Genomic DNA, 27,555 nt, shown 5'->3' with positions numbered 1-27,555 from the left:
TCTTTATTCAAGTATAATCCACACCTCTGGGTATGAATGACAGAATGTATTCAATTACTGTCAAATTATTTTTTCTGTCCACCTTTCGTACAAATTCAGTGTCATCACTAACCCCCTCTGCTTAGATGGTATGACTGAATCATACACCCCAAAGGATGTTCCTCTTAAACATACAATATGCAACTTCTGCCACTAGGGGGCTCTCTATCAAAAGAACTGCTCAGCTGCTTAGAGCCGGCTAGAGTCTGGATTAGACACAGACCCTGATTCTGCTCTGATCTTCCGTTTACGGATGGGAGGAGAGTTTAGAGATAACTTTAAACTTTTGGGATTAAGGAAATGTGGCTTTATCTTCACTCCTGTTAATCAACCTGACTGTAGCACGGATCCGCGGAGCTAAACTCTGTTTCTGGGAGTTTCTGTACTATAATGCTGACACAGACAGTTGTCCTGAATTGTGCTGTTGCTTGCTAACGTTAGTTTAGGGCTAGTGCACAGTAATCTGGTTGTTTGGGGCAGGTAAACACAGTCATTAACGCAAATAAACACAAATGTTCCTGCCCTCAAACTCGTTTTGCTGTTGGTGTATTCACCATTCACCACCACAGCTGCTGAATATGTACCTGATGTGACTCAGGCACAAATGTTCACAGGTGAGGTAGGGCATTAAAGTTTTATTCACATTAATTTTAATCTTGTTTGCCGACTTCCCATTCCAGAAGGAGCATCCTAAAGAATGACCTAATGAAACACACCGTTAGCTTGAGTAAACATTGTTGGAAACATTTGGGATAGGGTATGAGAAAAAGTATTTAACTAAAATACCACTAATTTGTAATTTAAAAAATACAAAAAGACATTTGACACAAACTGATAGTCGCCTCAGGATGGGCTGGATTTTGTTGCAAGTTGTTGAACAGTGACAGACAGAAGCTGCGTAATTAAAATTACGTCATTATTTTGGTGTTATTACATTTAACATTCAAATAACTTCATGTTTACTTTATCTGTTCTTTTATCTCCTAATGTCGCTGACTCTGATTTTACATCAAACATAGATCATGTCAGTGGTTAAAACCGTTTGCTAATGGAAAAAGACCAAACATGTTTCATATATTATTAATGATGAATTGACTGTTAAAGCAGCTGACTATCGATTGAAGAAATTATTTAAAATTTGCATCCCTGATTTGGGATAATGTGAGGACACAAGTCAACAAATTATATAAAACAGACATTCTAATGCAGAATTCCTACAAATTGTATTTTTAAATGCTTATTTCATTTTTGCTTGTTTTTTCACTTTAAAGAGAGGGGGGAAAAATTCAGTCTTAGTCGATGGATCCATTAACGACGAAGGAGAAGGTGTACTCCAGAAGCAAACTTAAACAATGGGACTGTGACGCCTTAAGCAGCAGAATGAATGTGTCCATAAAAGAAGGAGCAGAGGGAATAAATACAAGATGATGGCTTGCGGGGACATTACAAGCCAGAACTGTGGTTAAAACACAGGTACACAGTGTATCCCCTCAGCACATTCAGGATTAATGTAACTTTAGATATATTTGTGGATTCTCCATGGAATAAATCTTCTACACCATAAAAAGCCTTGACAGTTACAAATGCTCTGTAATTCTCAGTCTAATTTGAATGCAAGGATCTGGAGGGAACTGGTGTATGTGATTGGCATGTCCTGGAAACCATGTGGACTGCAAACACTTTATAGCGTCAATCACTGACAATAACCCCGTGGAACAAATGCAACATGTTTACCAATTACATTGGCATCCAGCAAGCGACGGTGCCCACGCACATACGGTACCGTATACACACATCATTTTCTTCTACCACACTCTGCTTTGGAAAAAAAGAAGAAAGAAAAGCATTTCACTCATTTTGTATTCAGTTTTTGTGAATATTTTTAGAACGTTTGAAAAATCTGTAATGATAGTGCAGATGCATAGTTTACCACCCACCCTTCTCTATTGACTCCCTCATATGGTGCTGCTTTCTGAAGGGACTGAAGGGAAGTGAAAAGTAATGAGAAGGTATATGAGGAAAAAAATCTTTCCTCCACTTTAACCCACAAACTTCCAGAAATCAGGCACAGGTAACACAAACACTGCATCTTAAGAAAGCAATATATCCTCAGTATGAGTCTAGGCAGGAGTTCAAAATCAACAACAAACAATATTCCAATAATGTCTTATTATGTATGCATTAAAATGGTCCGGCAGAGATGTGTTTTTTTGTTATTTAAGAGACAGGTCGGAATAGCATCTGTCGGACAAATAAATAAAGATGAAATGCTCTCAAGCTCTCAGAGAGAGCTGGGGCGGAGCTGTGGTCTTTGACGTCTTGGAGCTGAATGCCGCTCCCACAGAGAGGGAGAGGCTTTGTTGTTTTTTGGGGGGGGTTTGGAATTGATTTGTTGCTTTGGCAAGGTGCGCTGTTTTCATGCAGCATTAAGACCTTCCTCCAAAAGAAGAAGGAAGAAAAGATCATTTTTCTCTTCTGAAATGAAAAAACAGATTCACAATCATGCAATAGCAACCGTGGAATAATCCCGTACTGAGGAGTATGGCACTTTGGAGGAGAGCAGCATTGTTGTTGTGACCTGCTTCCCTCTCACCTTGAAAAGTGAAATCTCTCCCTGCATAACCTTTCTGGCCTTGTTAAATTCCCTTTTTAATATGTTTGTTTGCTGTTTGTTCCTCTCATTCATTGCTGTTCAACACTTCAACACACAAAAGTTCTGAAAATGTCAACTCTATTCACCGATTGTTGACAAAAGTAAAAGGCTTTAAGAAAAGGTCTTTCCAAACACCCTTTCAAACAACTACTTTGCAACTGCATTTGCTAAATGGCACAGCGCAATTCCTGAAGTTAAAAGCTAACACGTCACAGCAGGATTGATGCTTGCAGCAACGCTCTCTCCAGATACGTGGGCATCAACGAGACTTGAAAGTTACTCAGCTGAAGTGGGTCATTACGTACATAAGATTTAAGTGGAAAGAAGTGAATTTTCTTGCTATAGGTTACTTTCACGCTGACATCAGGAATCATTACTAAAAGTCCTGTCAAGGGGAGCTTTCCACTCTCATGTCTCTGGGGAAGAGATGGATGACCGCAGTTGTCCAAACTTCTGGAGGAAGTCTGGCTGAGCCCGGACTAAAGCCTCCTCGTCTATGTACACCGCTGGCCTCCTGGCTGTGACAAAGTACTGCACCTTCCTCAGGCTCCAGCCGAGGAGGTACATGAGCAGGCCACACACGGCTGCCGTCGACCGGCCAACTCCAGCGTTGCAGTGAACGTAGACAGTGTGACCATTCTCCAAGAGACCATGAAGTAAGAATACAGCCTGGGGAAGCATCCTGATCCGACCTGCGGAAGAAAACAACAACACACAGTACGCTTAAAGTAAATCCTATATAACAACCACCAGTCTGTGCTACCCAGCCCCAAATCTATTAATACCTCCTGAAATTGAACCTTTAAAAACAGCTTACACATTTAAACTTGCATTTTCTGCAATTACCCCAAACAGCTTGGTACTTTGATTTCTAACAAACATTACTAATAACAGAAGTAAAGAGTGCACTGGTCTGAATTATTTTCAGCTGTGGATCAATAGTGTGTCACATGGGAGTCAAAAAAAGTCAGAAAACAAGTTCCTGACTGGAGAAATTCATGTTATGCCCCCTCAGGTCAGAACAACAACTCTGAAAGTCTGTAAAATGTGGTACTTTGTTGTTAATTCTTCACATTTTGTTGATAACTGAGTTAATTTTTTAATGTTTTCAACTAAAATTATTACATATTGCTCCTTTAAGGTACTGGGATCTGTATGGAATAACTCGCAAATGAACTTCTTTGCATTCTTAAAATAAATATGTTCATGAGCAAAATATCATTCTGCTTCTGAATGTAACTACAAGTATCGACAGTTAAACATGAAATAGGATCTACTGTATATGAACATATTTCCATGGAAACATAACTAGCGCTTTGCGACCGACACAATACATGAGATATGATTTATTCATGACATTCTGACTAAAGAGAAAAGTTGGAAGCTGATTTATGGTCATAGCTGGCTGTAATTTCAGCAATCACAGAAACTTTTGATGCTTATTTCCTGCATTCATCTGGATCTCAAAACTGTTCCTAAAAGCGTTCATTCTTGCTGATTAATAACCTTTGAAATATGTAAATGGAAAGTTCAATCAGCTTTCTGAGGTGAAAAACGCAGAACTGTGAAGGTCGGCATAGTGGGTAAAGCCACATTACTCAGAATGTACTGTAAACGTGCTGCCAAAGCGTACTTTAAAGAAGATGTTGAGTCCCTAACAGCCCCGAGCTGTGTCTGTCCTCTCAATCGGAATTAACTCAATACCATTATTAGTACTGAATTTAATCTTGTAGGTCCAGAAAATCCTCCTTACCCTCAGTGCTCATGTCAGGTGTCGGTATCCACACGTACGCCAGGCCGCAGTCTTTGTACAAATGCATCATGGTCTCTGGGGTCATAGCTTCCCCTTCGTTGCGCCTGCAGCCACTGGAGTTGTTTACCACGTCCCACTCCGTCTGGAAGTTCATCACTGCAGTAATTCCCAATTCGTACCTCATCTTTACAGTCACATGTTCCACCTGTCGAGGGCAGCTGCCCAGCCAGACACGTGGCAGTACCCTGGAGGCAACGAACAGAGATGAATTAATCACTGATTTGTTTAATTCATTATTTTATCAGGAACACCATGTGATGACTGTGAAATCTTAAAGATGATGTACGGGTGAATATTATCGGATTGCACAGGATCACAGTGGATCCACTTTTCAAGAGTAGTGTTCAGATAAAGGTTTAAAGGAGCCAAAGCGGAGACACAGAGTAAAGAAGTGTGATGATGAATGTGCTGTCGGATGAGATGGTTTTAAGGGCATGAAGAGAGTCTCAGACACCGAAAGGAAGAAAGGAAATAGGTAGACAGGAACACTGCTGGCCGGTGCAATAGGCAGGAGCAGAGAGTTTCAAGTTACTCCTGGGCAAAATGATACGTTTTTACAGACAGATCAAGAGCAAGCTGACCTTAGCAGATCACTGAAAAGCAAACGGCTTCATCCCTCCCTCTGTTTCATTCCTCATAGCAGTGATTTTTTTATTGACCTCTTGTCCCGCTAATTTTCTTCCTGACCACTGTGTTCTGAGCCAGACTCCATTTAGTCCTCATTAGCATGCACAAAGTCTACAACCAGAGGAGGTGACACATAAAAGGAAGGAAGGACACTGTTAATCTGCGATGTCCCAGAGTGGTGCTCCAATGAAAGTCTCCAGTCTGGACATGCTGTTATCAGATGACCTCTGTCTTTCTTTGATTTACCGTTAAAACAACTGTGTTGTCTGTGAATCACCTGCCCTTTTAGCCAAAGAAGATCATACGCTCGTTTTTATCTTAAACTCACAGACAGTATCAATATGTAACAAGTGGACTTTATAAAACTGTACAAGTTGTGTAAAACATTTTTTTTTCATTATCTATCCTGTATGACTAACGGTTTGACTTATTGCAATCTAGTCTTCTGGTTTTCTTGTTTTACATAGTTTTTATTTCACTCATAAATCGTCACTTAACCTGACAATTACACAATATATGTTAACTTTAGATGTCTGTTTTGTCTCTGTGTCTATATTTAAGTCTTCCAAGCTGATTTAAGGGATACATATTGGGCTGATAAATTATCGGCCTGATAGTGAAAAATGTATAGTATTGGCTATAAAAGGTAATGTTGCCAAATAAACAGAGCCAATGATACGAAGTTTGAAATTAAAATCACTTTCATTGACTTAACAAGACGTCCACACACTCAGGTGGGCACCATACCACCTCCGTCTTCAGCAGGAGGTGGTATGCACCTTTAAAGGTAGCACGTCCACCAATAAACACAGAGAAGAAAAAAAAGAAAAACAACAATCGCAGCACACTGTTGTCACATTCACATCAAACTGTGTCAAAAGCAGGGGGAGGGCTATTTTAAAAACATAGTCAGATACAGGTGTTATAAAACTTGGTCAGTAAAGTAATCCAAGTATCAATATTAAGTAATGTAACTTGATTCCTTGACTTACTTATGGAATACCTCAATACCAAAGATATGCAAATAAAGAATATATAGAAAATATCAATAAGATAACTTTTATTAACTTAATTTGATATTTGGTTTTACTCGAGACCAGAGCGATGTTGTGTGAGACTCTTTATTCTAAAATCTTAATCCTGTTAGTGAATACCTTTTTTTACTGAATGTATCTGTAATGTAATTACATCTTTTTTTTTAAACTGAAGTACAGTTACCTTTCTTCTGTATTCTATTATCAAATCCCTTTACATGTGTCCCCTTACTGTTCAGAGGGTTCAGAGAGGAGGGAAAACTTTTAGGACTTTTAAAAAAACAAATCTTGAGCTATGGGATATTAAATCATCCATCTGCTCCCAAATCTTAGTCTTTCTTACCCTCAGGTGTGCATAAACTATAGTTTATCGGTATCGCCTGAAAAGCTCCCCTAGTGCCCTGATACAAATTGACTCATAAATGAAAAACAAACATTTCAACATGTTCAAATACCTCAGTTGCTCACTTCAACAGTAATAAAAACCCATTACAAAATGGCTATATAACCCCCAGGCCTCCTCCTCTCTGAATATGAGCACGAGAGACGAGGCACCTGCTAGACAGTGAGTTAAAGTCCCTTTGAATCATATAATGAGTTACTGCAAAGGTGACTGTGTATGATACTCGGGGCTACACGGATGCAAGGTCTGGAAGACTAATTTAAAAAGCTATTAATAGGCGAGATAGAAGGGCACGGAGCTTCCTACTGAACACAGGTCCTTGACATAAGCCTTGTAAGGTCTTCGGACACAAATTAAAACCTGATGGCACCAGCCAAGCCGGCTCATTCGTATGCAAGTTATGTGCTCACTGCCTCAGGGGTCCCGGGCTAATTTCTGCTGGGCCTGGTGTACCATGGCACCGAGTGTATGGCTTACAGAAGGAGGATCATGCTTGGGTACTGTAGGTTGATTTGAGTGTATGCTTGAGTGTGTGACTATGAACTCGTCTCGCATCCTCCAAACCACCATTGAATTGTTTTTGTTGCAGGTCGGGCTGGGGGATTACACAAATGTTACTTTCAGTTACTTTTTTGGGCTTCCAGCAATGATGAAAACAAGATATTCAAGATAATCGATTATGATGCTCTCATTTTCTCTTGTGTTCTAAATTCAGTGCACCCCACTGCCTTCAAGTTAGCCATGGTTAAGAGAAACCCCTCAAGACATTCATTTTCAGTAGAATTATATTTAAAGTTTCAGGAAATCAATTGATGAAAGTTGAATAAAAGCATGTTTTTTCCAATCAGTAATAATATTAAAATCATAATCTTAATAATCAAGCAGACCTAAGATAGTTGCAGGTTTTATGCAAGTTTCATATGGTCCTCTAAGTTTCAATTTTCAGTTTTATCTTGAGGCTCATCTGAGTTTAGGCACAAAAAACATGTGGTTAGGGTTTGGAAAGCATCATGTTTTGGCAATCACAGCTAGAGATTCCCCCATTTCCCCTCCAAAATATCTATTTCACTTTTTGCAGTGTGGTATAAAGAACTCAAAAGTCGTACTTTAGTATAAGTAAAGATATCGTGAGTAAGTAAAATATTTCTTTGGTAAAGGTGAAAGTCAATCATACAAATAGTACTTGAGTAAGGTCTTAAAGTATCTGATATTAAATGTAAAATCAAACCTACAGGTAAATTATACATAATTACGTGTATATACAGTAAATATGGTAGATTACGTGTTGAGCTATTATCCGCCTGGCCAATCATCAGGTCCGATATTCAGCATTTTTCTGATGATCTGAATCAGTGTTCTTTTTTCATCTGATTGTACAATATGTTACTACTAATGTACTCATTTGGCTCTGATGCAGCATGCAATCAGAAAAGTAACTTGTAACTAAAGTTATTACATGAAAGTCAGGTCATTGACACAGTAACTGTCGATCACTCACGTTGTCTGAATTTGGACTGATGCCCTCTCCTTTTCACTGAAAGACTAACAGGGTTGGGGCTGTGGTAATACAACTGCGAGTGGTCTACTTTTTGAAAGGACGGTCATTTTCAAGTGACAGACAGCAATTCTAATTAAACGGGAGGGAGCAAGGTTAAAAAACAAAAGGAGCGGTCAGGCATGAGAGGGTGACTGAGGCTTTTGTCTGCCCTGTGAGAGACGAAGGTAACATTTTTAGACTTTCATCAACAAAGGGGCAATGTGACATGACTGCCCTGCACTATTTGCAGGACACTGAAGTCCCGACGAAGAATATTCTTTGATGGATGTATTGTCAGAACAAAGCAGAATTCAAAACTGAGCTGAGTGAAGCCTTAAGAAGATTGGCTGTTGGTTTGAAAACAGCGAGGGAGATAAGGGAAGAGGAGCTAATGGGATCCTCAGTGTCATTTAAGAAACAATCACACTTCAGCATGGAAATTGATTGGCCCCGGGGGAACCTCATTAATTTTTTTGCTGTTATTGAATTATTTCACATCAGAAGGGCTGAAAGCTTTCAACAAGTGTCACATTACATTACAGCGAGAGCGAAACGATGGATCTCAGGTTACAAGATGAGAACTTTGACAGTTTGTTTCAGGAATGGCTGATGAGGTAGACAATGTGTGAACGTCCAAACCAAAACAGAGAGTTCAGATAGAACAGAAGAGAGGATATGTTTTATTTGCTTACTTGCCAGGAGTTAGTTGAGAAGATCTACTGCCCTTTCATGTCTGTACAGTAGGGGTGGGAATGACAGAGTAACTCATGAAAAAAACAATTCACGATAAGTTGCCCACAATAACGATAGTATCGATTCTGAGATAACTGATACAATGATAAATCACCATATCTGGATAACTGAAGAATACAAAAAATGCAAAGTGCAAGAATTATGTATTTATTTACTGCATTGTGGTGTGAGTTTCACAAAATTTGACATTGAATTGACATGAATGTATAAATAGTTCCACCGAGTTTTAGCTTAGTGCCTCTTTATCAGGTGCACTTTGTCCACTTGTCTACAGAAACTGGCAAAAGGCCGAACTACCAGAAAGCCAATCAGCTCTAAAGGAAAAAGGGGTTCAAGGAAAGATACAATTGCGGCTCACTAAATTCTTTTCAATGTGTATAAATAAAGTTTGCGGAAGTTTAAACCTGGAGAAAGTTATGAAGCAGTGACTCTGTCAAGTCAAATGAAATCTGTTTAGAGTTTTAATAAAAATATTGATATTTGGCACCAGTGTATTGAAAATTGTATTTTTACGTTTTACGATATATTGTCGTATCAATGTTTTGTCCCACCCCTACTGTACAGTTTGCTTAGCTTTGCTTAGCACTAAGACAGTAGGGAAGAGTAACTCCACCTACACACACGCCTCTGAATCTGACTGATTAACAACAGGCTGGTTATGTGTCGTACTATTTCTTGGCCGGGCAGATTCACATCATCGTTTGCTAGATTTCAACTGTTTGAAAGATAAAAATATAAATATCTTTCCACAAAGATAACATGACACAGATGGCTTTTACTGTACTGCATTACCTGGAGAAGTGCATGGCCTTCTGACCAGCCACACTGAAGTAAAAACTGGTGGTGTGTTTCATCTCGTCTGTGTGTCCGGTTTCCTCTATCCAGTGACCAATCGGGTGGCAGTACACCCCATCCACCACGTTCCTGTCATCGTATGAGCAGCATCTGTCATGGCTCGGACCGCTACCTGGTGACAAAGAAGATGACCTCTCTGCAGGTTAATGACCAAAAAAAAACAATTTTTCATGCCCTCTTGTAAAAGATTTATGTCCTTAACAAATGCAGGCAGATGTTGCCAGCAGAGCGCCGAAGTCACATCCCTTCTGGTTTGCCCCATGGGACCTTAATGTGGAAAAACACTGTATGGCAGTGAATGGAGGACGACTAATTACTTTTTTTAATACCGCTCGAATTGTGCCATAAACTACACATATGATGTTTGTCAATTTAAAAGATGATTTTTCATCTTGAGAAAGTCACAGTTTGTCATAAAACTAGGGGTTTGTGACGCTCAAAAAAATGTATCGTCTTACAGCCCCTTCTTTCACAATGTTAGCTTATGTAACCATCAAAATACTCCTGAGCTGGAGGTGGTTGCATGCGAGCTTCATTACAATTTCTGTCTATATTTAATGCATTAAAGTTGTTCTTGTAATTATCTATGGCATGCATTTCAACTATAAACACGACTAGAATGTAATCTTAAAGTTACAGACACTTGTGTGCGGAAATAGTAACTTACATGTTAAGCTAATGCTGGCTAGCAAGCCATGCGTTTGCTGGCTCACTTCCCGCTGTAATGTTTTATAGTACTGTGGATAGTAATCCTGCTATTCTCTGCTACACAGCCCTGAAAGCTTGCAGTTGCCTTACACACTGTTATTGAGGACTGTGTGCTGATGATTTTCATGCCGAGTAGGCTCATGTTAAATGTGGGTTTCACATATTGTTGCTATATGCAAAATTGTAATTCCAACTTGTAGCTTATTTTTGGATGCATACTGTGAGTGTAACGGAAAATGGCTCTTATTCCTGGGGGCTCTATAAAAAGGCATACATAACATTTCCACTATACGATCCCAACATGTTTGGTTAATGTTAGAACGTTGGTTAAAGGACTATAATGACATTGTGATGTGAACATGTTTATTATACTGGTCTTTTGGAAAGAAAAAAAACTGGCTTCAAACCCCAACCCACTTCCTGGGGGCTTGGTAAGGTCCTATGAGGTCCACCGGAAGTGTGGCTCTCTATACCTTTCTTTGTTGCATTAAAAACACAGAAGAAGAAAATGTATTTCTTCTTCGGTGGCAGAGAGAGTTTACATTTAATATACTTCCTGTTAATTAAACTCCATGTTCAGATGGAAATATTTTACCTAACTACTTCTGTAAATGTTATAAACACAATGCAATCCAAGTTTAGGCCTACAGGTGCACTGACATCCTCAAACCAGCACGCATTGGTAAATGCCAAGTGTCACTTTACCGCCATCACGTGGCCGTAACGATACATTACACAAAATGAACCAAACATGGCGGAGGTGTTTTCTTGTTTTGCCTGAAATATAAATATGTTATCTTCGACGGGAGTCGCGTTAAATACGTGTGATGTCCAGAGACAGAAGATATGTCGCGGTGCTGATGTGTACCTTCCCATATGAAAGTGCCTCCGAGTCTTTTGATGAACTTGAACCACAGCGGCTCTGTGACCGGCTCTGCCAGCTGCACGTCGCCGATCCACAGACACGGTTCATGCGGCGACGGGAGCTTCTGTGAGGCTTTCATCTGCACGGCTCGGCTCGGGTCCCAGTGGCCCATTTCTGCACGGGAGCCCAAAACAAACACCTCCACGTCCGAAGACTCCGGAGTGAGAATGACACCGAATCTGAATAACATGGTCCCAAACCTTGAGATATATGTTGTCAGTAGTTACGGCTGGTCTGGGTTATTATAATCAATATTATAGCTCATGTATGAAGTCCGTGCGGCCCATATAGGCCGTACGGTGCTGGCTATAAATAATCACACGGTGTAGTTTGCAGCAAAGAGGGGACAGAAACAACGAGGTCCCACTCTGTCAGAAAATGGGGCACTACACATCAGTCACGCCAGAGTGCGCTCTAAAACGTTGTAATCCAAAACACTATTAATACTTTTAATAATTTAATCTTGAGTTGTGCCATGAACTACACATATGATGTTCTTGTCAATTTAAAAGATAATTTTTCCAAGTAAATCATATAATTTTGTGTGAAACAGCCCAGTGGGTTACATCTTCTCAACAACACGGCCACAGAAAGAGTGTTAAAATGGTGAAACTCTTAATAAATCTGGTCATACTGACAACTGTAGCTATGTATAAGGAGAGTTGGTCAGTTTTGTGAGTCGCTTATATAAAGGAGCAGCTCTACAATGTTTAAGTTACGTGACTGTGAACAAATGACTGTGTAGCTTTTATAAATACGTTATTCATGGTGCAATTCAAGCGGGATTAAAAATTATTTGTCTTCTCCATTCACTACCGTACAAAGTTTTTCTGAAATAAGGGTCCATAGGGCAAAAGGAGACTCTCGTGTAAATGGTGAAAGCCCTTGAAACAATGTATTCAAACAGCTATGGAAACAGGACTGATGGTGATGCAAATAGAGTGGTCTAGCGATGACATACTTTTATAGGCTAACCCAGAAGTTAGCCCTGGATCCCTTATCAAAAAGTTAATGGGATTTTTCCATTGGATTTTGGAATATCGCCAAAAATAAGATCTGTGGCATACACAAGTTTATGACATGCTTTGTGCACAGACCTTATATCAGGCATATACCTGAAAATCAACTCAAAAACCTCATAGACTTTTTGACGAGGGAACCGGATGTGCAAATATGCTAACTAATTAAGGCCTACTCTTAGATAGGGAAACACTGGACTAAACCTCACTGTAGATAGACAGCAAAGCAATGCAAAACTAGCTCCAACTAAACCAGCTACAACAATAAAATGCTGCTTCTTACACATTTATGTGTAATTGTGTACATTAACAACTTAATATTATCATATGTAACATATAAGGCAAAAGTAGCATTGTGTTTATAATTCAACTGCCTTTAACTTAAATTTTGAGAAATTTAACCTCTGGTTGCTTCATGTCCAGTCACAGTTGTTATGGTCAATAATTCATAGTAAAACTATATGGAAATAGGACACAGGAGACACAGGGGTACATCAGTTCACCTTTATTTTGACATTAATAATCATGCATCACTATTATATGGAATAAAATAAAAACCCTCTGATTAGTTACATTTACCATACAGATTTGTCTAATTAATACCTGTCCTCATACATACATAAAAAAGACCTTTTTTTAAAATGCTGATAGAAAACATACAAAGGGGCTATGCTCTAAGCTGGAGCGCTGATGTGACAGACATCAGAATTGATACTATGTAAAAATGAATGTTACGGACTGTTATGTCTGAAACAACAAACCGCACAGAGCTTAAAAGCCTGCAACTCCTCTCCAGTTAGTTAGAACTGAAGAAGCCTCTTGGATGAGAGGTGAAACGTCTTCAAGAAACACGTCCAGTTGCCTACGATACAGCACTTAGTATTAAATAGTTACACTGTTCTCTATCTGGTTAGGGTTCAGATATGTGTATGGTACTTCAAGCTGTGAGTTTCTTGTTGCAATCTGTTCAATCAGGAAAGACAACTCTGCTTGAAATTCCTTAATCATCTGCTTAGGTGCAGGCTCATCAAATCGCTCTTCAGGGTATGTACCAAAGGGAACCTGCCAAAATGACAAAAGTATTTTGTTTGGGGTGCAATTTAAATATTAGGATTGAAGTCAGTTTACCTAATGTGTGTGTATATCACCCAAACTTACCATATCACTGTACTGTTCTGAAAGCAGCCTGGCCATTGCTACCATACTGACTGTTTCTCCAACATTTGGGAGGGTCTCCAAGATTGTCTCCATGCTTGACTGCCCCTTAGTGGTTGGAGGAGGTTTGTGCAGCAGGAGCGAGGCGTTGGGTGGCCAGGAGTAGTAGTCAAACTGAGTTATGACAAAAATATTAATATGTAGCAATTTATCACTCAAGTTTTTGTTGATAATTATATTTACATGATGTATTATGGTGTTATTGACCCAACTAATTAAATAAACTGAATGTAATGTTATAAATTACAAAGGAATATAAACCTACATATGAAGAACAGCCTTAGTGCCATTGTAATGATGTAAAGCTAATGCACGTAATGAATGAAGCAGGTTTCTGAGGTGGTCGAGAACAGCCATGCTTGCAGTTATTTTCTTTAATATTATCTTGAAATCACAAGTTATTTATTTCATACTTGAGTAAAAGTAAAGATATCATGTTATAATATTTAAAATTGGTAAAAAAGAAAAGAAAAATTGGGGTCATCGTCATGGACAATAAGTGAATCTGATATTCAACATTTTTCTGATTATCAAAGTCAGTGTTTCCTCGGTTTCCCGTTTATAGATAAAATAAATTAATTTAAAAGTGTTGCTTTGGCTATGATGCAGCAGGCAATCTGCAAAGTAACTTATAACTCAAGTAGCAAATAAATGTAGTGGGGTAAAAAGTACATGTGCCTCCAAATGTAGTGGAGTGGAAGTATGAAGCAAAAATTTAAATACTCATAGTACAAGTCGCTCAAAGTTGTACTGAAGCACAGTACTTGAGAAAATGTACTTAGTTCTATTCCGTCAACAAATTACGGCATTAAAAAGTGATTGCAAGCACGGCCATTCTTGGCTTCCATAGATTCCAGATGTGCCAGATTTACTATATGTTTGAATACTTGATCAAACATAAATATCTATTGCCTCACCTTTCCATCCAATAACACTGAATAGAAAATATTCCAGATCTGCTATGTTTGATGAAATATCAAGTTTGTTTTATCTACCAAACTATCCATTGCCTCACCTGTCCATTATTGACTGCAGCATGTTGAACCGTCGCTGTGAAGATCACCAAGGTGATGAACTTGGTCACCTCCTCAACAGTATGAAAGCATGCCGGGAACCCTGTTTGCAGCACAATTATTATCAGTTAATATTTGGCGTTCACTGCCAACTTTGAAAGTTTCAGTATACTTTGGGCTACTATACATTCAGAACATGGGGTGAATACCTGAGGCTTTGTTTCCTAAGAAGCCATGTGTGAATATCTCACTGATCCAGTCCTGCAGCTCGGTGTCTTTATGGACATCACTGTCTGAGGGGTAATAGTTCTCCACTATTGCCCCCACGAAGCTGGTGAACACAAAACAATTTGATTTAAAATTTTAGATATTTTGCATGTGAAAAAAGACAGTTGCAATATGTATCTGATGCAAACCTGCTGATGATGTCCCACAGCTTCAGGCCATCATCTCTGTAGTAGAAGTTGGGGATTGATTCCAGTCCTCTTGCAGCGATGTTCTCTGGCAGACAGAGGGAGCTGTAGGTCAGTTCAGAGAGAGACCTTCTCATGAGCTCCACCAGCCCATCGTATCCAAGAGAACTCTATTGATCAATGATACATAGATATTCACCATCAGACAGAAAATCAAATGCTAAAACTTTGCAATTGCAATTGACGTTGCTTGAATTCTCAGAAATATGTATGTTAAAGGGCCATACCATACTCAAAGGTCCCCCAGGTGTAAAAAGAGATCCACGGCCTGCAGTGTTGGTGTTGAGAGTGTACCGGAAGTGTGGAAAGAGCAGCTTTAGAGAGAGAAAAAAAGTACTACAGGTTAAATAAGATGCTCATCTAAGCAACATGTTAATCACACACAGATGCCATAACCAAATTTGAGACAAAAATTCCGACCCAAAACATCAGTATTTGATGACCTGGGAATGAGACTCAACAATCAATCTTATTCCAGAATTTTCTTCTAAGTAATGTAATGCACAGAGTGACCATCAATGGAAAACCATAAATTATTGCTCGAGATTGGAGGAAAATGAACCATAGATCTATCTATGTATTTATCTATGTATTTGTATTATTTAATGCAATGTAATTATTTTATATTAGTAAGTTAAAAGTTTGTATTGCATATAATGCTGAGAACAACATCAAATATAGTTATAGATTGTCCTAGAGGTTTAAGGCGCTGACCTTACAACCCCAACATCCTTTTTTCGAGTTCAAGCGGGGGCTTTTATAGCCTTCCTCCGCTTTCTGAATTCTTCCAAATTTAACTGAATCAATCGATAAAAAGTCAGATTGTCAGTTCAGATTAAAGGAATAAAACAAAAAAAAAGTACACAGGTAACACGAGTGCTGCTGTCTAATTATACCTTGTAGATGGGATGAATCACAGGAAAGCAGCGGAGAGTGGCGACAGTATAGACTTCTATCAGGAAGTGAGTGTTCATGAGGTGATGGACTGCTTCATGATCCATGGAATCTGCATTTTTAATAAACATCTTGGCGAGCAGCCAGTCTGTCTCCGGGTCACTGGGCAGAAAGATGGGGTTCTCCTCAGAAGGTTGTTGATGCAGCTGGAATATGAGGAAAACACATTAATGCACTATAATATGTTACATGATTATACGACTAGACGAGCGATTATACTTTAATTTATACAGTATAAATTCTGTCAGTGACCTGTATCGCTATTGGCATCAGTTTGTTTTCTGGGTTCATGTAGAACAAACAGAGTCCAGCAGTCACACACAGAGTTTCACCATCATAAGGTCTAACTGGTATTCTGTCCATCTTCTTCTGGTCATAGAGGAAGATATTGCCCTTCTGTATGGGAAGGAAAGGCAGGAGAAAGAAGTGTTTCAGACATCAACAGGTATCACACATGTGTAATAAACAAGGCAATAGGATTCAAAGACTTTCTTTAAATTTCTCAAAGTAACTGTGATTGCTTTCATACCTTCATTTCATTCCGCAGAGAGCTTCCCTCTTCCAGGAACGGCTTCACCATCTCCTCTGTGACTGGGAAGTTTGGGGGAAGCTCTGAGCAGCGCTTGATCACGTTGGGGTTGACTCCGTTTAGAAACTGGAATCCATAAAAGTCGTCTTCCTTCCAGTGTTCTGCAACATACTCTGGAGGAATAGCAATAGGCAAATATAAAATCTAATGTCTAGAATGTTAGTTTTCAAGCGATCGTGGTCATTTAATGACAAACAAGATTGTTGTTTTGTTCCTGAACAAAAAACAAATTATTTTACTCAGGAGGAACAACATTTTTAATTGAACAGACAGAAAACGTGACAAAGTCTTAAAAATGTATGTTATTAACATTGTGAGCTCCTTTTCATGGACAACATTAAGATGGAATGCAGTCAGAGTTGTTATATGGGAACAACTTCAAGCCTTTAAACCTTTTAATGCATAATCATACTACTATTTTTGAAAATATCCTATAATCAGGAACGTTTTTCTTGGGTTTAGATCATCATGTAATCTCAAATGTCAGTCACAAATGGGAGATGGAAAAAAATATCTACCTGACATTGTTGTTGATGTGAACCAGAAGATTTTTTTCATGTCGTCGATGCTTTCCCATTTTTCTGCAGATCCAAGCAGCCCCTTGATCTTGAGTTCAAGACCACTAAATGGTGACAAGGTGAACGACAATAAAGGGAAAACATGATACAGGATTAAACAACACACTGATATTAATGCTTCAAATGCACTTTTTAGAGTGTATATGGTGTATAAGTGTCCATTGTATATATCTATGTAGACCCACCTTATTTTTTTTGTGTTAAGCAATTCAGTATCTCTGGTTTTTGAGAAACGGACTTCAGCTGGCAACTCAGACGCATCGTTGAAATGGTTGATGTGGGATAGTCCTTCAGCCAAAATCTTCCACCTAAAAAACAAACAAATGAGTAAACAATGTTACAAAAAGGCACATAGACATTTCTCCGGATACACCTTTGAGACTATACTCTAGATGCTGTACTGCACAGATGAAAACTTACTGGTAAAAGCTCTTTTTCTGCATCAGCTCATTTTTTCGGTGGTCAATCAACAGGGGATGGTCATCCTCAAAAACCTTCATGGCTGAAGCGGGGAAAATTTCACACAAATTGTCAAAAAAAAAACAAAAACAATAAAAATGTGTGAAAAGAAGTAATATCTATATATTAATGCTCTATAATCATTATGTGGGTGTTTTGAAGCAGACCTCTCCCTCCTCTCAGCTCCACCAGCTCTCCCCTGGAGATCCATCTGTAACAGGGGAAAAGAAGGACTTCTCCCTCCGGAGTCGTCACCACTATTTTGGAGCAGTACCACTCGTCTTCTTGGAGAACCCAGAAAGGATCCTTCTCCACCTTGATCAGCAGAAGTTTCCCCAGTGACGAAGTGGTTTTAATGGTATAGGTCCCTGTCTTGGAATAAGGGTTGATATAAATATTAAGAAAGCAAGTGCAACATGGATTGAAAAGGTTGTTTCAACTATCATATCAAGAAAAAAATGCAAATTAACTATAAAAATTGAATGTAGTGCAGTTCAACATGTACAGTATGTCACAGTGTATTATATGGTGCAGGATTATTGGCTTTTCAAACTATAACCTCCATTATCTGTAATAACAGACCAGGTGATATGGATCTTCTGCTGTGTTTGCACAAGATATGTACTTGTTTGACTACTGCCACACAGGGATATTTAAGTTTTACTCTATATAGGCTACACATTTTACCCAACATATGAGGTAGAACATGTAATGGGCAACGCACAAAAGAGTATTGATTTGTTAAAACTGCAGAATCCTCTGAGATTGTTACTTTATTTTAATAGGCTATAAAAAAAATTGTAGAAACCCAAAAATGCATTAATTTACACATTGTGGTAGACATTCATGCCAACTGTGCCAAGTGGCTTACTTGCTTACCAAGTTAGACTCATTGACTAGACTCAACATAAATGCACAAGCAAAAAACATAATTCAGAACAAGTACATGGGTCCAACTGGATTCAACTTACTGTTCCTCTATTAAAGTCCAGACCATAGTTGTCCAACTCAGTTTGCTCACTCTTCTCTTCAGTTCCAAATAAGGTGACGTACACTTTGTCCCATGTTCCTGCTTCTTTCATGTCACCTGTTGCCACTTCTACCTTGTACTCAGCCATGGTTGCTCGATGAAAACTGTGTAGAAAAATAACAATAATGATAATAATAATAAGATCTGAAAATTGCAAGTGAATGCTCCAAAATAAAACAACAGCACTGTCAATATTAAGTCACTCTACTACTTTCTTGCCTTGTCCACGTCTTCCTTCTCTATGTTCAAAACTTCTGCTCTCTGCCTTTAGCCTTCTCCGAGTTAAACAATGTGGTTTTTCAGGCTTTTAGTGTCCATAGCTGTAGGCAATGGGGCAGGAGCCACAGTTGTACTGAACCATCCATTTTAACTCCAAGACAGAAACCCAAACTCAATTATGAACAAAACATCTTGGTGATTATTATTTCTGTATGAGGAATCAGACACTTGATATCCATTTATTAAGGTCAACTTGACCCTTCATCCACACATCATGGACTGTAGGAGGGTGCTGCTGTGCTTGAAATTCATTCTACACCTAAGTATGACACTCGTGAGCTCATTGTTATCGCTCATCTCTTGTTTTCTATACTACTTTAAATACGTTTCTCGTATAATATTTGCAGTTTTAAATCCCAAAATAATTGTTTGAAACACAATTATATACTAGTGGATATTTCTGCCAAGAGTGCAGAGTCGTCTAGTTCTCATTTTAATGACAGGCCTAGTGATACTAGGACCCCACCCCCGCAACATTGTCTCACACGTCTGACCTGCTGCAGTTGTCTAACCAGTCTAACCTATTTTCTATCTGCGTCTGGACTTTTTGGTGACACTTTAGATAAGGCAGCCATTAACAACTCTATAAAGATGAAACAAGAGTCAATATCCTACTAATTTGCATGTTCATAAGCAACATAGTTAATGGTCAATATGTGTTCCGTCATGTTTAATTTAATTTTATATATATATGACTATGACTTTTGTAGTTCTGCGTTTTGTTTTTCTCTTGCTATGTTTATTGTTATGCACCAAGATGCAAAGGGAAGTTCCTGGTATTGTGAATACCTACCTGGCAAAACCTGATTCTTCTGATTCTTATCTGCAGTGAAATGCACATTGGGAAAGACTATGTACTGTAGGTAGTCAACTAAACAAATGGTATATTTTTAAAAGTATGGCCAATTTAAAATCCACATAATTGTTCTTACTGAAACTTGTTGTTGGACAAAACCAAAGGGCCTGAAGAGTAAAGTTGAATTTAAAAAAAAGATTCTGTTTCCACTTTAACTGATTGTGCTGGATGTACAGTGTTTCCAGGTTGTGAGTTTCATGGGAGGGGACTGACTCACGTCCACTCTTATTGTGTTGCTAATATTTGGTCAAGGTGCAAACATTCTTAAGATGTATTAAGCTTTTTTCTTTGCACTACAAGCTGAAAATGGAGATGGAACGAGTTACTGAACTACACGATCACTAAAAACTGACAGATTTAGGTTTGGCTTCCAGAAACAACTCATTGCTTGTGATTAATCTGAATACTTTTGGAATACTTTTAAGTCAAACATTGAAAATATTACACCTTATGCAAAAAAACGCCACCACCACCAAAAATGTCCACAAATATTCTCTTTTCTCTTTAAACGTCTCAAAACATTTTCAGTGCAAACAATCATTTTGCATATTCACCATTTACATTTGGTCAAATCAAATTACTCTTACAAAAACGGTATAAGGGGCGCTACGTAGTTTTGGAGATGACATTCAAACTCATGATTTTAATATTCACAATGTTAATGAGGTATTTTCACTTCATAGCTGAATAACAAGCTGTTCTCAGAGGAAAATAGGGTCCCCAGAACACTGTTTGAAGCTAGAAACGTGGCAGGGTCCGCCACATATTAACAAAGTAAAACAGTATGGAAAAGTTTTGTCCTGTAAGGTCAGTTTCTATATTCAGCATGAAAACAAAGAGTTTGTTTAGGCAAAGAAAAAGAATGATCCTTCTCTTCTAATTAAAATGTATTCCCCAAAAGTATAGAGTGCACCTTTAAAGATTAATTAAAAAATTAAATCAAGTAATCCTGATTTCAGATGTAATGTGGGTTGATTAGTCCTTACTAATTTTCGTAAACGGACAATGTAATCCTATAATCCTGATGACATGTATTGTTACTACACGACTCTGCTCTCGCTTAAGTTATCCTGACTTTCATGTGTCTAATAAGTTCACAACACAGACTTCATTACATTGTTGATTCACATTCCATTTTAATTTGAACAGCAAACAAAGAAGATGATGTCTTAGATAAAAAGTTCATACTTGTGCCCCTGCATTAGTACATAGGCAGATATATTATATATCACCGTTTGCACCCTATGTGCCGTACTCACCTTATTAAAACATTAATAGATATCAAATACACAGCATACGTATGAATAACATCAGTTACTGTCACAGCCTCTAACAGCCGCGGTACAGGCACAGGCACAGGCAGGCTGAAACTCTACATATTTATGGTCTTGCTTGCAGATTAATGTTGAGATTTCCTGTATTATTAAAGTACCAAAAGTACCCAAAAGGGAAGGGTATTGTTAAAAATGCAGAACGCTATCATGGCTTTGTCTGGTTTGGTTAAATAGTTATACTGTTCTCTATCTGGTTGGGGTTCAGATATGTGTAGGGTACTTCAAGCTGTGAGTTTCTTCTTGTAATTGCCTCACTGAGGCAGGACAGCTCTGCTTGAAAGTCCTTGATCATCTGCTTAGGGGCGGGCTCGTCGAATCGATCATCAGGGTATGTACCCAAGAGAACCTGCCAGAATGACAAAATTAAACTGTAAATCAGACTAAACTTGAATGTTCTATTCAGCTTTCATCATCAACAAGCTTACCACGTCAGTGTACTTCTCTGAGAGAACCCATCCCACTGCTGAAAACGTGACCGTCTCTCCAACATTTGGGAGGGTCTCCAAAATTGTCTTCATGCTTGACAGGCCCTTGGTGGTTGGAGGAGGTTCCCGCAGCAGGAGTGAACCATTGGGGGCCCAGGAGTAGTCAAACTAATTCATGAAAGAAGTTTCATTAAGTATTGCTATTTACTGGAGGGGTTGTGTTGTGGGCCCACTTTTCAATGGATGCTAAAAGTTGGAAGTTAAAATATTAATAACAAAATCTGAAATTGTGAACTCTCCAAAATAAAACAACAATAATCTTTTATCAATAACGTGCAGTTATTAAAGTCGCTTTACTACGTGTTTCAGGTTTTTAGTGTCTATAGCTGTAGGGGATAGGGACAGGAGCCACAGATGTACTAAACCATCCATTTTAACCCCAAGCCAGCGCATATAGCTGGTGCTCCCATTTTTTTTCACCCCTGCCCCTCAAACATTCTGAGTTCACCACTGTAAAAAAGGCAAAGTTCATGCTGCTTTAACTCTCAGCTGATGCCCTCATGAAACGAAAATAATATTAGATAGAGCACATAGACCTGCAGCGTGTCCCAGTGTTGGTGAATTATCAAGTTCGTTTACTTCAAGAAGTTTTCTTTTTCCAGAAGTATCCATTGCCTCACCTGTCCGTTATTGACTGCAGCATGTTGAGCCGACACTGTGAAGATCACCATGGTGATAAACTTGGTCACCTCCTTGACAGTATGAAAGGATGCTGGAAACCCTGTTGGCAGCAAAGTCAATATCAGTTCATCTTTGGTACTCGCTGGCTGCTTGGAAAAAATACTATAGGTTACTATGAAGCTTATATCTATATATTGTACCTGAGGCTTTGTTTCCTAAGAAGCCATGTGTGAATATCTCACTGATCCATTCCTGCAGCTCGGTGTCTTTACAGACCTCACTGTCTGAGGGATAATAGTACTCCACTATTGACTTCACGAAGCTGGTGAACACAAAACAATTTGATTTTGAACTTCAAAATTAGTCATTACCAAAATTCAATTGAGCCATATTTGTGGTTGCTCACTCTGCAGCTGCCTAACCTGCTGATGATGTCCCACAGCTTCAGGCCATCATCTCTGTAGTAGAAGTTGGGGATCGACTCCAGTCCTCTTGCAGCGATGTTCTCTGGCAGACAGACGGAGCTGTAGGTCAGTTCAGAGAGCGACCTTCTCATGAGCTCCACCATCCCATCGTATCCAAGTGAAGTCTAACAATCAACAATATACACAGTAACTGTAATACACAGAGTATGGAAGCCCTGAGAGACAAGTGAGAAAAACAATTGTGGTGATCCATTATTTACTTTTCAAACTTTTCTTTTCATCTGTGAAAACAAAAAGAAAAAAGAAAAAGTGAAAAGTGAACAAAAAGTTTTGTGATGAAGAGCACCATTGACACATATTCTAAATTGTCTAGAAGTATGATTTTTTTTTTCTCTAAGTGAGTTTAAAATGTCAATGCACGGCACATATAGACCATATCCACACAGTGGCTATTTTCCTTTGAGATCATGCTCAGGGGTGGGGAAATTCAAATTTTTTCATGTTGTTTTCCACCTTGTAAGTCCTATAAACGTAGGGAATTTGACAAATTGTCATCATTTTACCATTATTGATCAGCAACTGAAAAGACAATAGATGGGGGGGGGACATTGGGCCATATTTCAAGGGAAAACAATGAATTTGATAATCCATTAGCTACTATACAGCCACCACACTACTGACCAAGTTGGTTAAGGCAAGCATTTGAACAGGATGTTCAGGAAGTCCCATCACTTTACTGTAATGCAGCAAGGAAAAGGAAATGCTCATGCCATATCACTATATAACAATATCCAAAACTAATGCAATTCTGTCACAATGAAAATATACCAATTCAGGAATACACATGTTAAAGATCCATACCTTATCTAAAATCCCAGTAGGTCCAACAATAGATGTGCGGGCCATAGTATTTATTTGTAGAGTGTAACGGACATGCGGGATCAGCAGCTGTAAAGAAAGAGAAAGTTTAATGTTAAATTCAAAGTATAATCTATAAAAATGTCACCAGCAAAGTCAAATAACAGAAGCATTTGTTTTGATTAACCAGTTGATGAAAGGAAGCTAACCCTATGTTCATAAAAGTTTGCGACAAACAAAACATAAAAAAAAAACCCTCAACAAAGGCAATGTTTATGAATTAAGACAACAAAATACGTTTTCTAAAACATTATCTTTGAAAAAAACTAGACAACTGTGTGATTACACCTTGTAGAGGGGGTGAATCACAGGGAGCCTGCGGAGAGTGGCGACGGTAAAGACTTCTGCCATATGGTGAGTTCTCAGGAAGTGATAGACTGACTCATGCTGCATTAAATCAGCATTTTTAATGAACATCTTGGCGAGCAGCCAGTCCGTCTCCGGGTCACTGGGCAGAAAGATGGGGTTCTCCTCGGAAGGTTGTTGATGCAGCTGGAATGTGAGAGACACAGCTTTTATGTTTCTATTTTAAAACACACTGATAACCTTGTGCAAATGGACCATATTCACATGGCAGCCATTTTCCTCTGAAATCATGCTTAGGATGGGAAGCTCAAATGCTGTACTCCTGCATAGGTTGCAAGGCAAATAATGTCGGGAATCTGACAAATTATTATGAATTTTACCTCTTCCTGACTGATCAGCAACTGAAAAGATGATGGATAGCGAAAATCTGGAGGAACATCAGGCCGTGTTTTATGGTAAAACATATTTGATAACCCATATAAAATATGATTAGAGGGCATTATTAATTCTACATAATCCCGACATTGAGCGTGACGTCAAAGAAAAATGGCTGCCGTGTGAATATGGTCTATGGTGTGTAGGCTGAACACCCCCCTACTGATCACACCTTACAAAGTGAGTATACCAGTGATTCTACTGTAGTTGGTGACTAACCTGTATTGCAATCGGCATCAGTTTGTTCTCTGGGTTCATGTAGAACAAACAGAGACCAGCAGTCACGTGCAGAGACTGACCATCATACATCCTGGTGGGCAATCCATCCATCCTCTCGTAGTCACAGAGGAATATATTGCCTTTCTGTATGGCAAGGAAAGATGGAGAGCAGAGGTGTGGCAAATGCAAAACTTACTCTAAACTCTAAATTCAAATAATCTCCCAAAGAAAAATGTATCATTAATCCTCCATACTTCCATTTCCTTCTGCAGAGAGCTTCCCTCTACCAGGAACGGCTTCACCATCTCCTCTGTGACTGGGAAGTTTCGGGGAAGCTCTGAGCAGCGCTTGAGCACGTTGATGTCGAATCCGTTCAGAAACTGGAATCCATAGAAGTCGTCTTCCTTCCAGTGTTCTGTAACATACTCTGGTAGAGGAGCAATAGGCAAATATAATCTGTCTCCCTTAATATCTGTGCGTATGTATTGGCCACTTAATTAAATTTACTTATTGACATTTATGTATGTCTCACAGCTGCTATTGTATAAGAATGATAAAGACAGTGTGGAGCTGAGAACTAAAATTCTGCTGTACCCCAAATCGTTGTCGTTTTGGACCAGAACATTTTCTTCATGTCCTCAAAGTTTTCCCATTCTTCTTTAGATCCAAGCATTCCCTTAAACATGAGTTCAGCACGACTGAAAAAGAAGGGTAACACAAGAGCACAATGTGAAAATTCATTTATGTTTAACAGGCTATAGACCGTATGGAAGGACTGACTCACGTTATGCCTTTTACGTAAAGCGATTCCATCAATCTGGACATGGAGAAGGAGACCTCAGCTGGGAGCTCAGATATATTTTTGAAATGAGTGGTGTGTGGTAGCTTTGGGTCAGCAATCTCCCATCTAAAAAAGGAAAAGCAAAGAGCAAATCACATAAAGGTTTGCTCATAAAAGCTCCTGAGACAAACTGCAGCTGTATGTGTGTGGTTTTGGATTTAGTTTACTTATTATTTAGTTTACTCTCTTCCTCTTTTGTTCTCGGATTTTTGCTCCCTCAGTTTGTGTTGCCCGGTATTCAGCTTTATGTCATCTGCATTTTTGTTCTGCTACCTGCTACCAAACAGTAGGTGGCATAATGCACACATGATAACTTACTGGTACAAGCTCCGTTTAAGAATCAGCTCTTTTTGACGATTGTCAATCAACATTGGATCGTTCTCCTCAAATATCTTCATGGCTGAAACATAAAAACAAAATGACATCAGTAACTGTGATGGTATCCAGTGGTGTCCAATGATTTTCTTATCATTTGGGTGATTTGAAGCAGACCTCGCCCTCCTCTCAGCTCCACCAGCTCTCCCCTGGAGATCCATCTGTAACAGGGGAAAAGAAGGACTTCTCCCTCCGGAGTCGTCACCACTATTTTGGAGCAGTACCACTCGTCTTCCGGGAGAACCAAGAAAGGATCCTTTTCCAGCTTGACCAGCAGAAGTCTCCCCAGAGACAAACTGGTTTTCACTGTGTAAATCCCTGACTGGGAAAGAGGGTTGAGGTACATTTTATTTAAAATCAGGACAAAGCAAATGCATCGCTTCGTCACAACATAAAAACAGCTCTTCACCCTGTGTTGATCATTTTAATTAATCTTTTAAGTGTTTCGAACCAAAATTCTTAAGTGTTACAATAGAAAGACATATCAGTCCGGCTTTCTCCACATGGCTGTACAAATTGAATTAACCATAAGAGAGACCTGCTTTTGGCAAAAGCGGTAGCAATATTTAACACAAGAGTGGTACCAAAATTGCACACACTGACATGCATGATACACATACTAAGCTTCAGTTCAGTTAGACTAACAACAAATGAAACAACAAATCCAAATCAAGGCTATGAAAATAGCAAGGACTGGCGGAGTGGCCAAGTTTGGAGACTGTGTCTATTTTCGGTTGATACCTTTCTCACATTCTATTAATTAATGTATATTAAACACCACACAAGAGGGCACTTGTAATGGCAATGATTGCATTGTACTTACCATGCCAGTTTTAAAGTCTACACCATAGTTGTCCAGCTCAGTTCGCTCACTCTTCCCTCCAGTTCCAAGTAAGGTGACAAATATGTGGTCAAACGTTCCTGCGTTTGTCATGTTACCTGTTGTCACTTCTAGCTTGTACTCAGCCATGATCAGTTGGTAGCAATTCTGTGTCGACTGGAATAAAAAAGGAAATCTGTAAATGCAAAGAATATTGTCCAAGCAGAATATCTGCGTCACCTAGAGCTTGTTGGCTTTATTTTGCTCCCCTCCTTTTTTTATGTCTCCACATCTCCTGCTCCTCCCACCGTTAAATGAACATCAACACGTCCTTGTCCAAGTGTTACAAGTGTTACAAGCCATAACTTGTAAAAATTCCAATATTTTTTTAGACATTTCACATGCACAGACAGACCCAAATAGAGGCTTGAGCCACAATCCATTTCCCCTCAGACTCGAAAGCTGTTTGTTTGAACACATACAGAGAAGTCTCACAAAGACTGATGCGTCATGAATAGTGTCAAAAGTATCGATACATATTGATACTGAATATCTGAAATGGTTTCAACACTCATTTTTTGCAGTACTGATACTCCAGTACTAGCTGTGTTTTTAGGCTCTCGTCTGACAGCAAGTTGAAACATGCATTGCTGTGATGCACACATAATCCCACCTACTGCAGAAGTAAATCAACTTAGATGCTGCTCTTCTTTACACACAGAGTATGGTGACATCATGGACAACAGTTACTACTCTGTAACAGATTCCAATTGGAAAACAAAATACTAAATAGGAACTTCCTATTATACAGTTTCCCAAAAACTTTATACCTTATTCTTTTTACTTATTAATTTACTTATTTTTTTTAATGTGCAGGCTCTGACAGAACTTCATAAACATAAGAAAATTCTGTGCAACGGTAAAACCCCTTTATCTGACTTGTCTGCACAACAAATATAAAGAA

General features: G+C 38.9%; 2 protein-coding genes across 2 annotated transcripts; both read right to left on the bottom strand.

Annotated features, from left to right (window-relative positions):
- Window positions 1-2,696: 2,696 nt before the first annotated feature.
- Window positions 2,697-11,946, bottom strand: epm2a (EPM2A glucan phosphatase, laforin). Its single transcript, XM_084377940.1, has 4 exons — window positions 11,291-11,946; window positions 9,652-9,826; window positions 4,446-4,690; window positions 2,697-3,384 (listed from the first exon to the last, which is right to left on the bottom strand). The coding sequence occupies exons 1-4, from the start codon at window positions 11,535-11,537 to the stop codon at window positions 3,101-3,103; spliced, it is 951 nt and encodes a 316-aa protein (XP_084234066.1). The 5' UTR covers window positions 11,538-11,946; the 3' UTR covers window positions 2,697-3,100.
- Window positions 11,947-12,855: 909 nt separating this feature from the next.
- On the bottom strand, window positions 12,856-26,741 carry LOC311271356 (hydroperoxide isomerase ALOXE3-like; the record flags this gene model as incomplete). The annotated part of the gene is made up of 27 exons (XM_084376971.1): window positions 12,856-13,428; window positions 13,525-13,695; window positions 14,597-14,697; window positions 14,804-14,925; window positions 15,011-15,177; window positions 15,295-15,381; window positions 15,964-16,167; window positions 16,274-16,417; window positions 16,551-16,723; window positions 17,129-17,232; window positions 17,374-17,496; window positions 17,609-17,690; window positions 17,815-18,019; window positions 18,619-18,841; window positions 21,413-21,492; window positions 21,572-21,739; window positions 22,252-22,352; window positions 22,453-22,574; window positions 22,675-22,841; window positions 23,905-24,087; window positions 24,556-24,699; window positions 24,810-24,982; window positions 25,150-25,253; window positions 25,340-25,462; window positions 25,715-25,796; window positions 25,889-26,093; window positions 26,595-26,741. The coding sequence occupies 27 exons, from the start codon at window positions 26,739-26,741 to the stop codon at window positions 13,249-13,251; spliced, it is 3,885 nt and encodes a 1,294-aa protein (XP_084233097.1). The 3' UTR covers window positions 12,856-13,248.
- Between the last annotated feature and the right edge of the window lie 814 nt (window positions 26,742-27,555).

Source organism: Pagrus pagrus (assembly GCF_965226575.1).
Source record: "Pagrus pagrus genome assembly, chromosome: 16".
Lineage (NCBI taxonomy): Eukaryota > Metazoa > Chordata > Actinopteri > Spariformes > Sparidae > Pagrus > Pagrus pagrus.
Note: the sequence above shows the minus strand (reverse complement) of the source record. Positions and strands in the feature narration are given on the sequence as shown.

What these genes read in the sequence shown, in the direction of transcription:
- epm2a (XM_084377940.1), bottom strand. Translation starts at nt 11,537, where the DNA reads ATGTTATTCAGATTCGGTGTCATTCTCACTCCGGAGTCTTCGGACGTG. An exon ending in AAGGCCATGCACTTCTCCAG is followed by an intron (nt 4,691 to 9,651) that starts GTAATGCAGTAC and finishes CGTTGCCTCCAG; the next exon opens with GGTACTGCCACGTGTCTGGC. An exon ending in ACCTGACATGAGCACTGAGG is followed by an intron (nt 3,385 to 4,445) that starts GTAAGGAGGATT and finishes TTTCTTCCGCAG; the next exon opens with GTCGGATCAGGATGCTTCCC.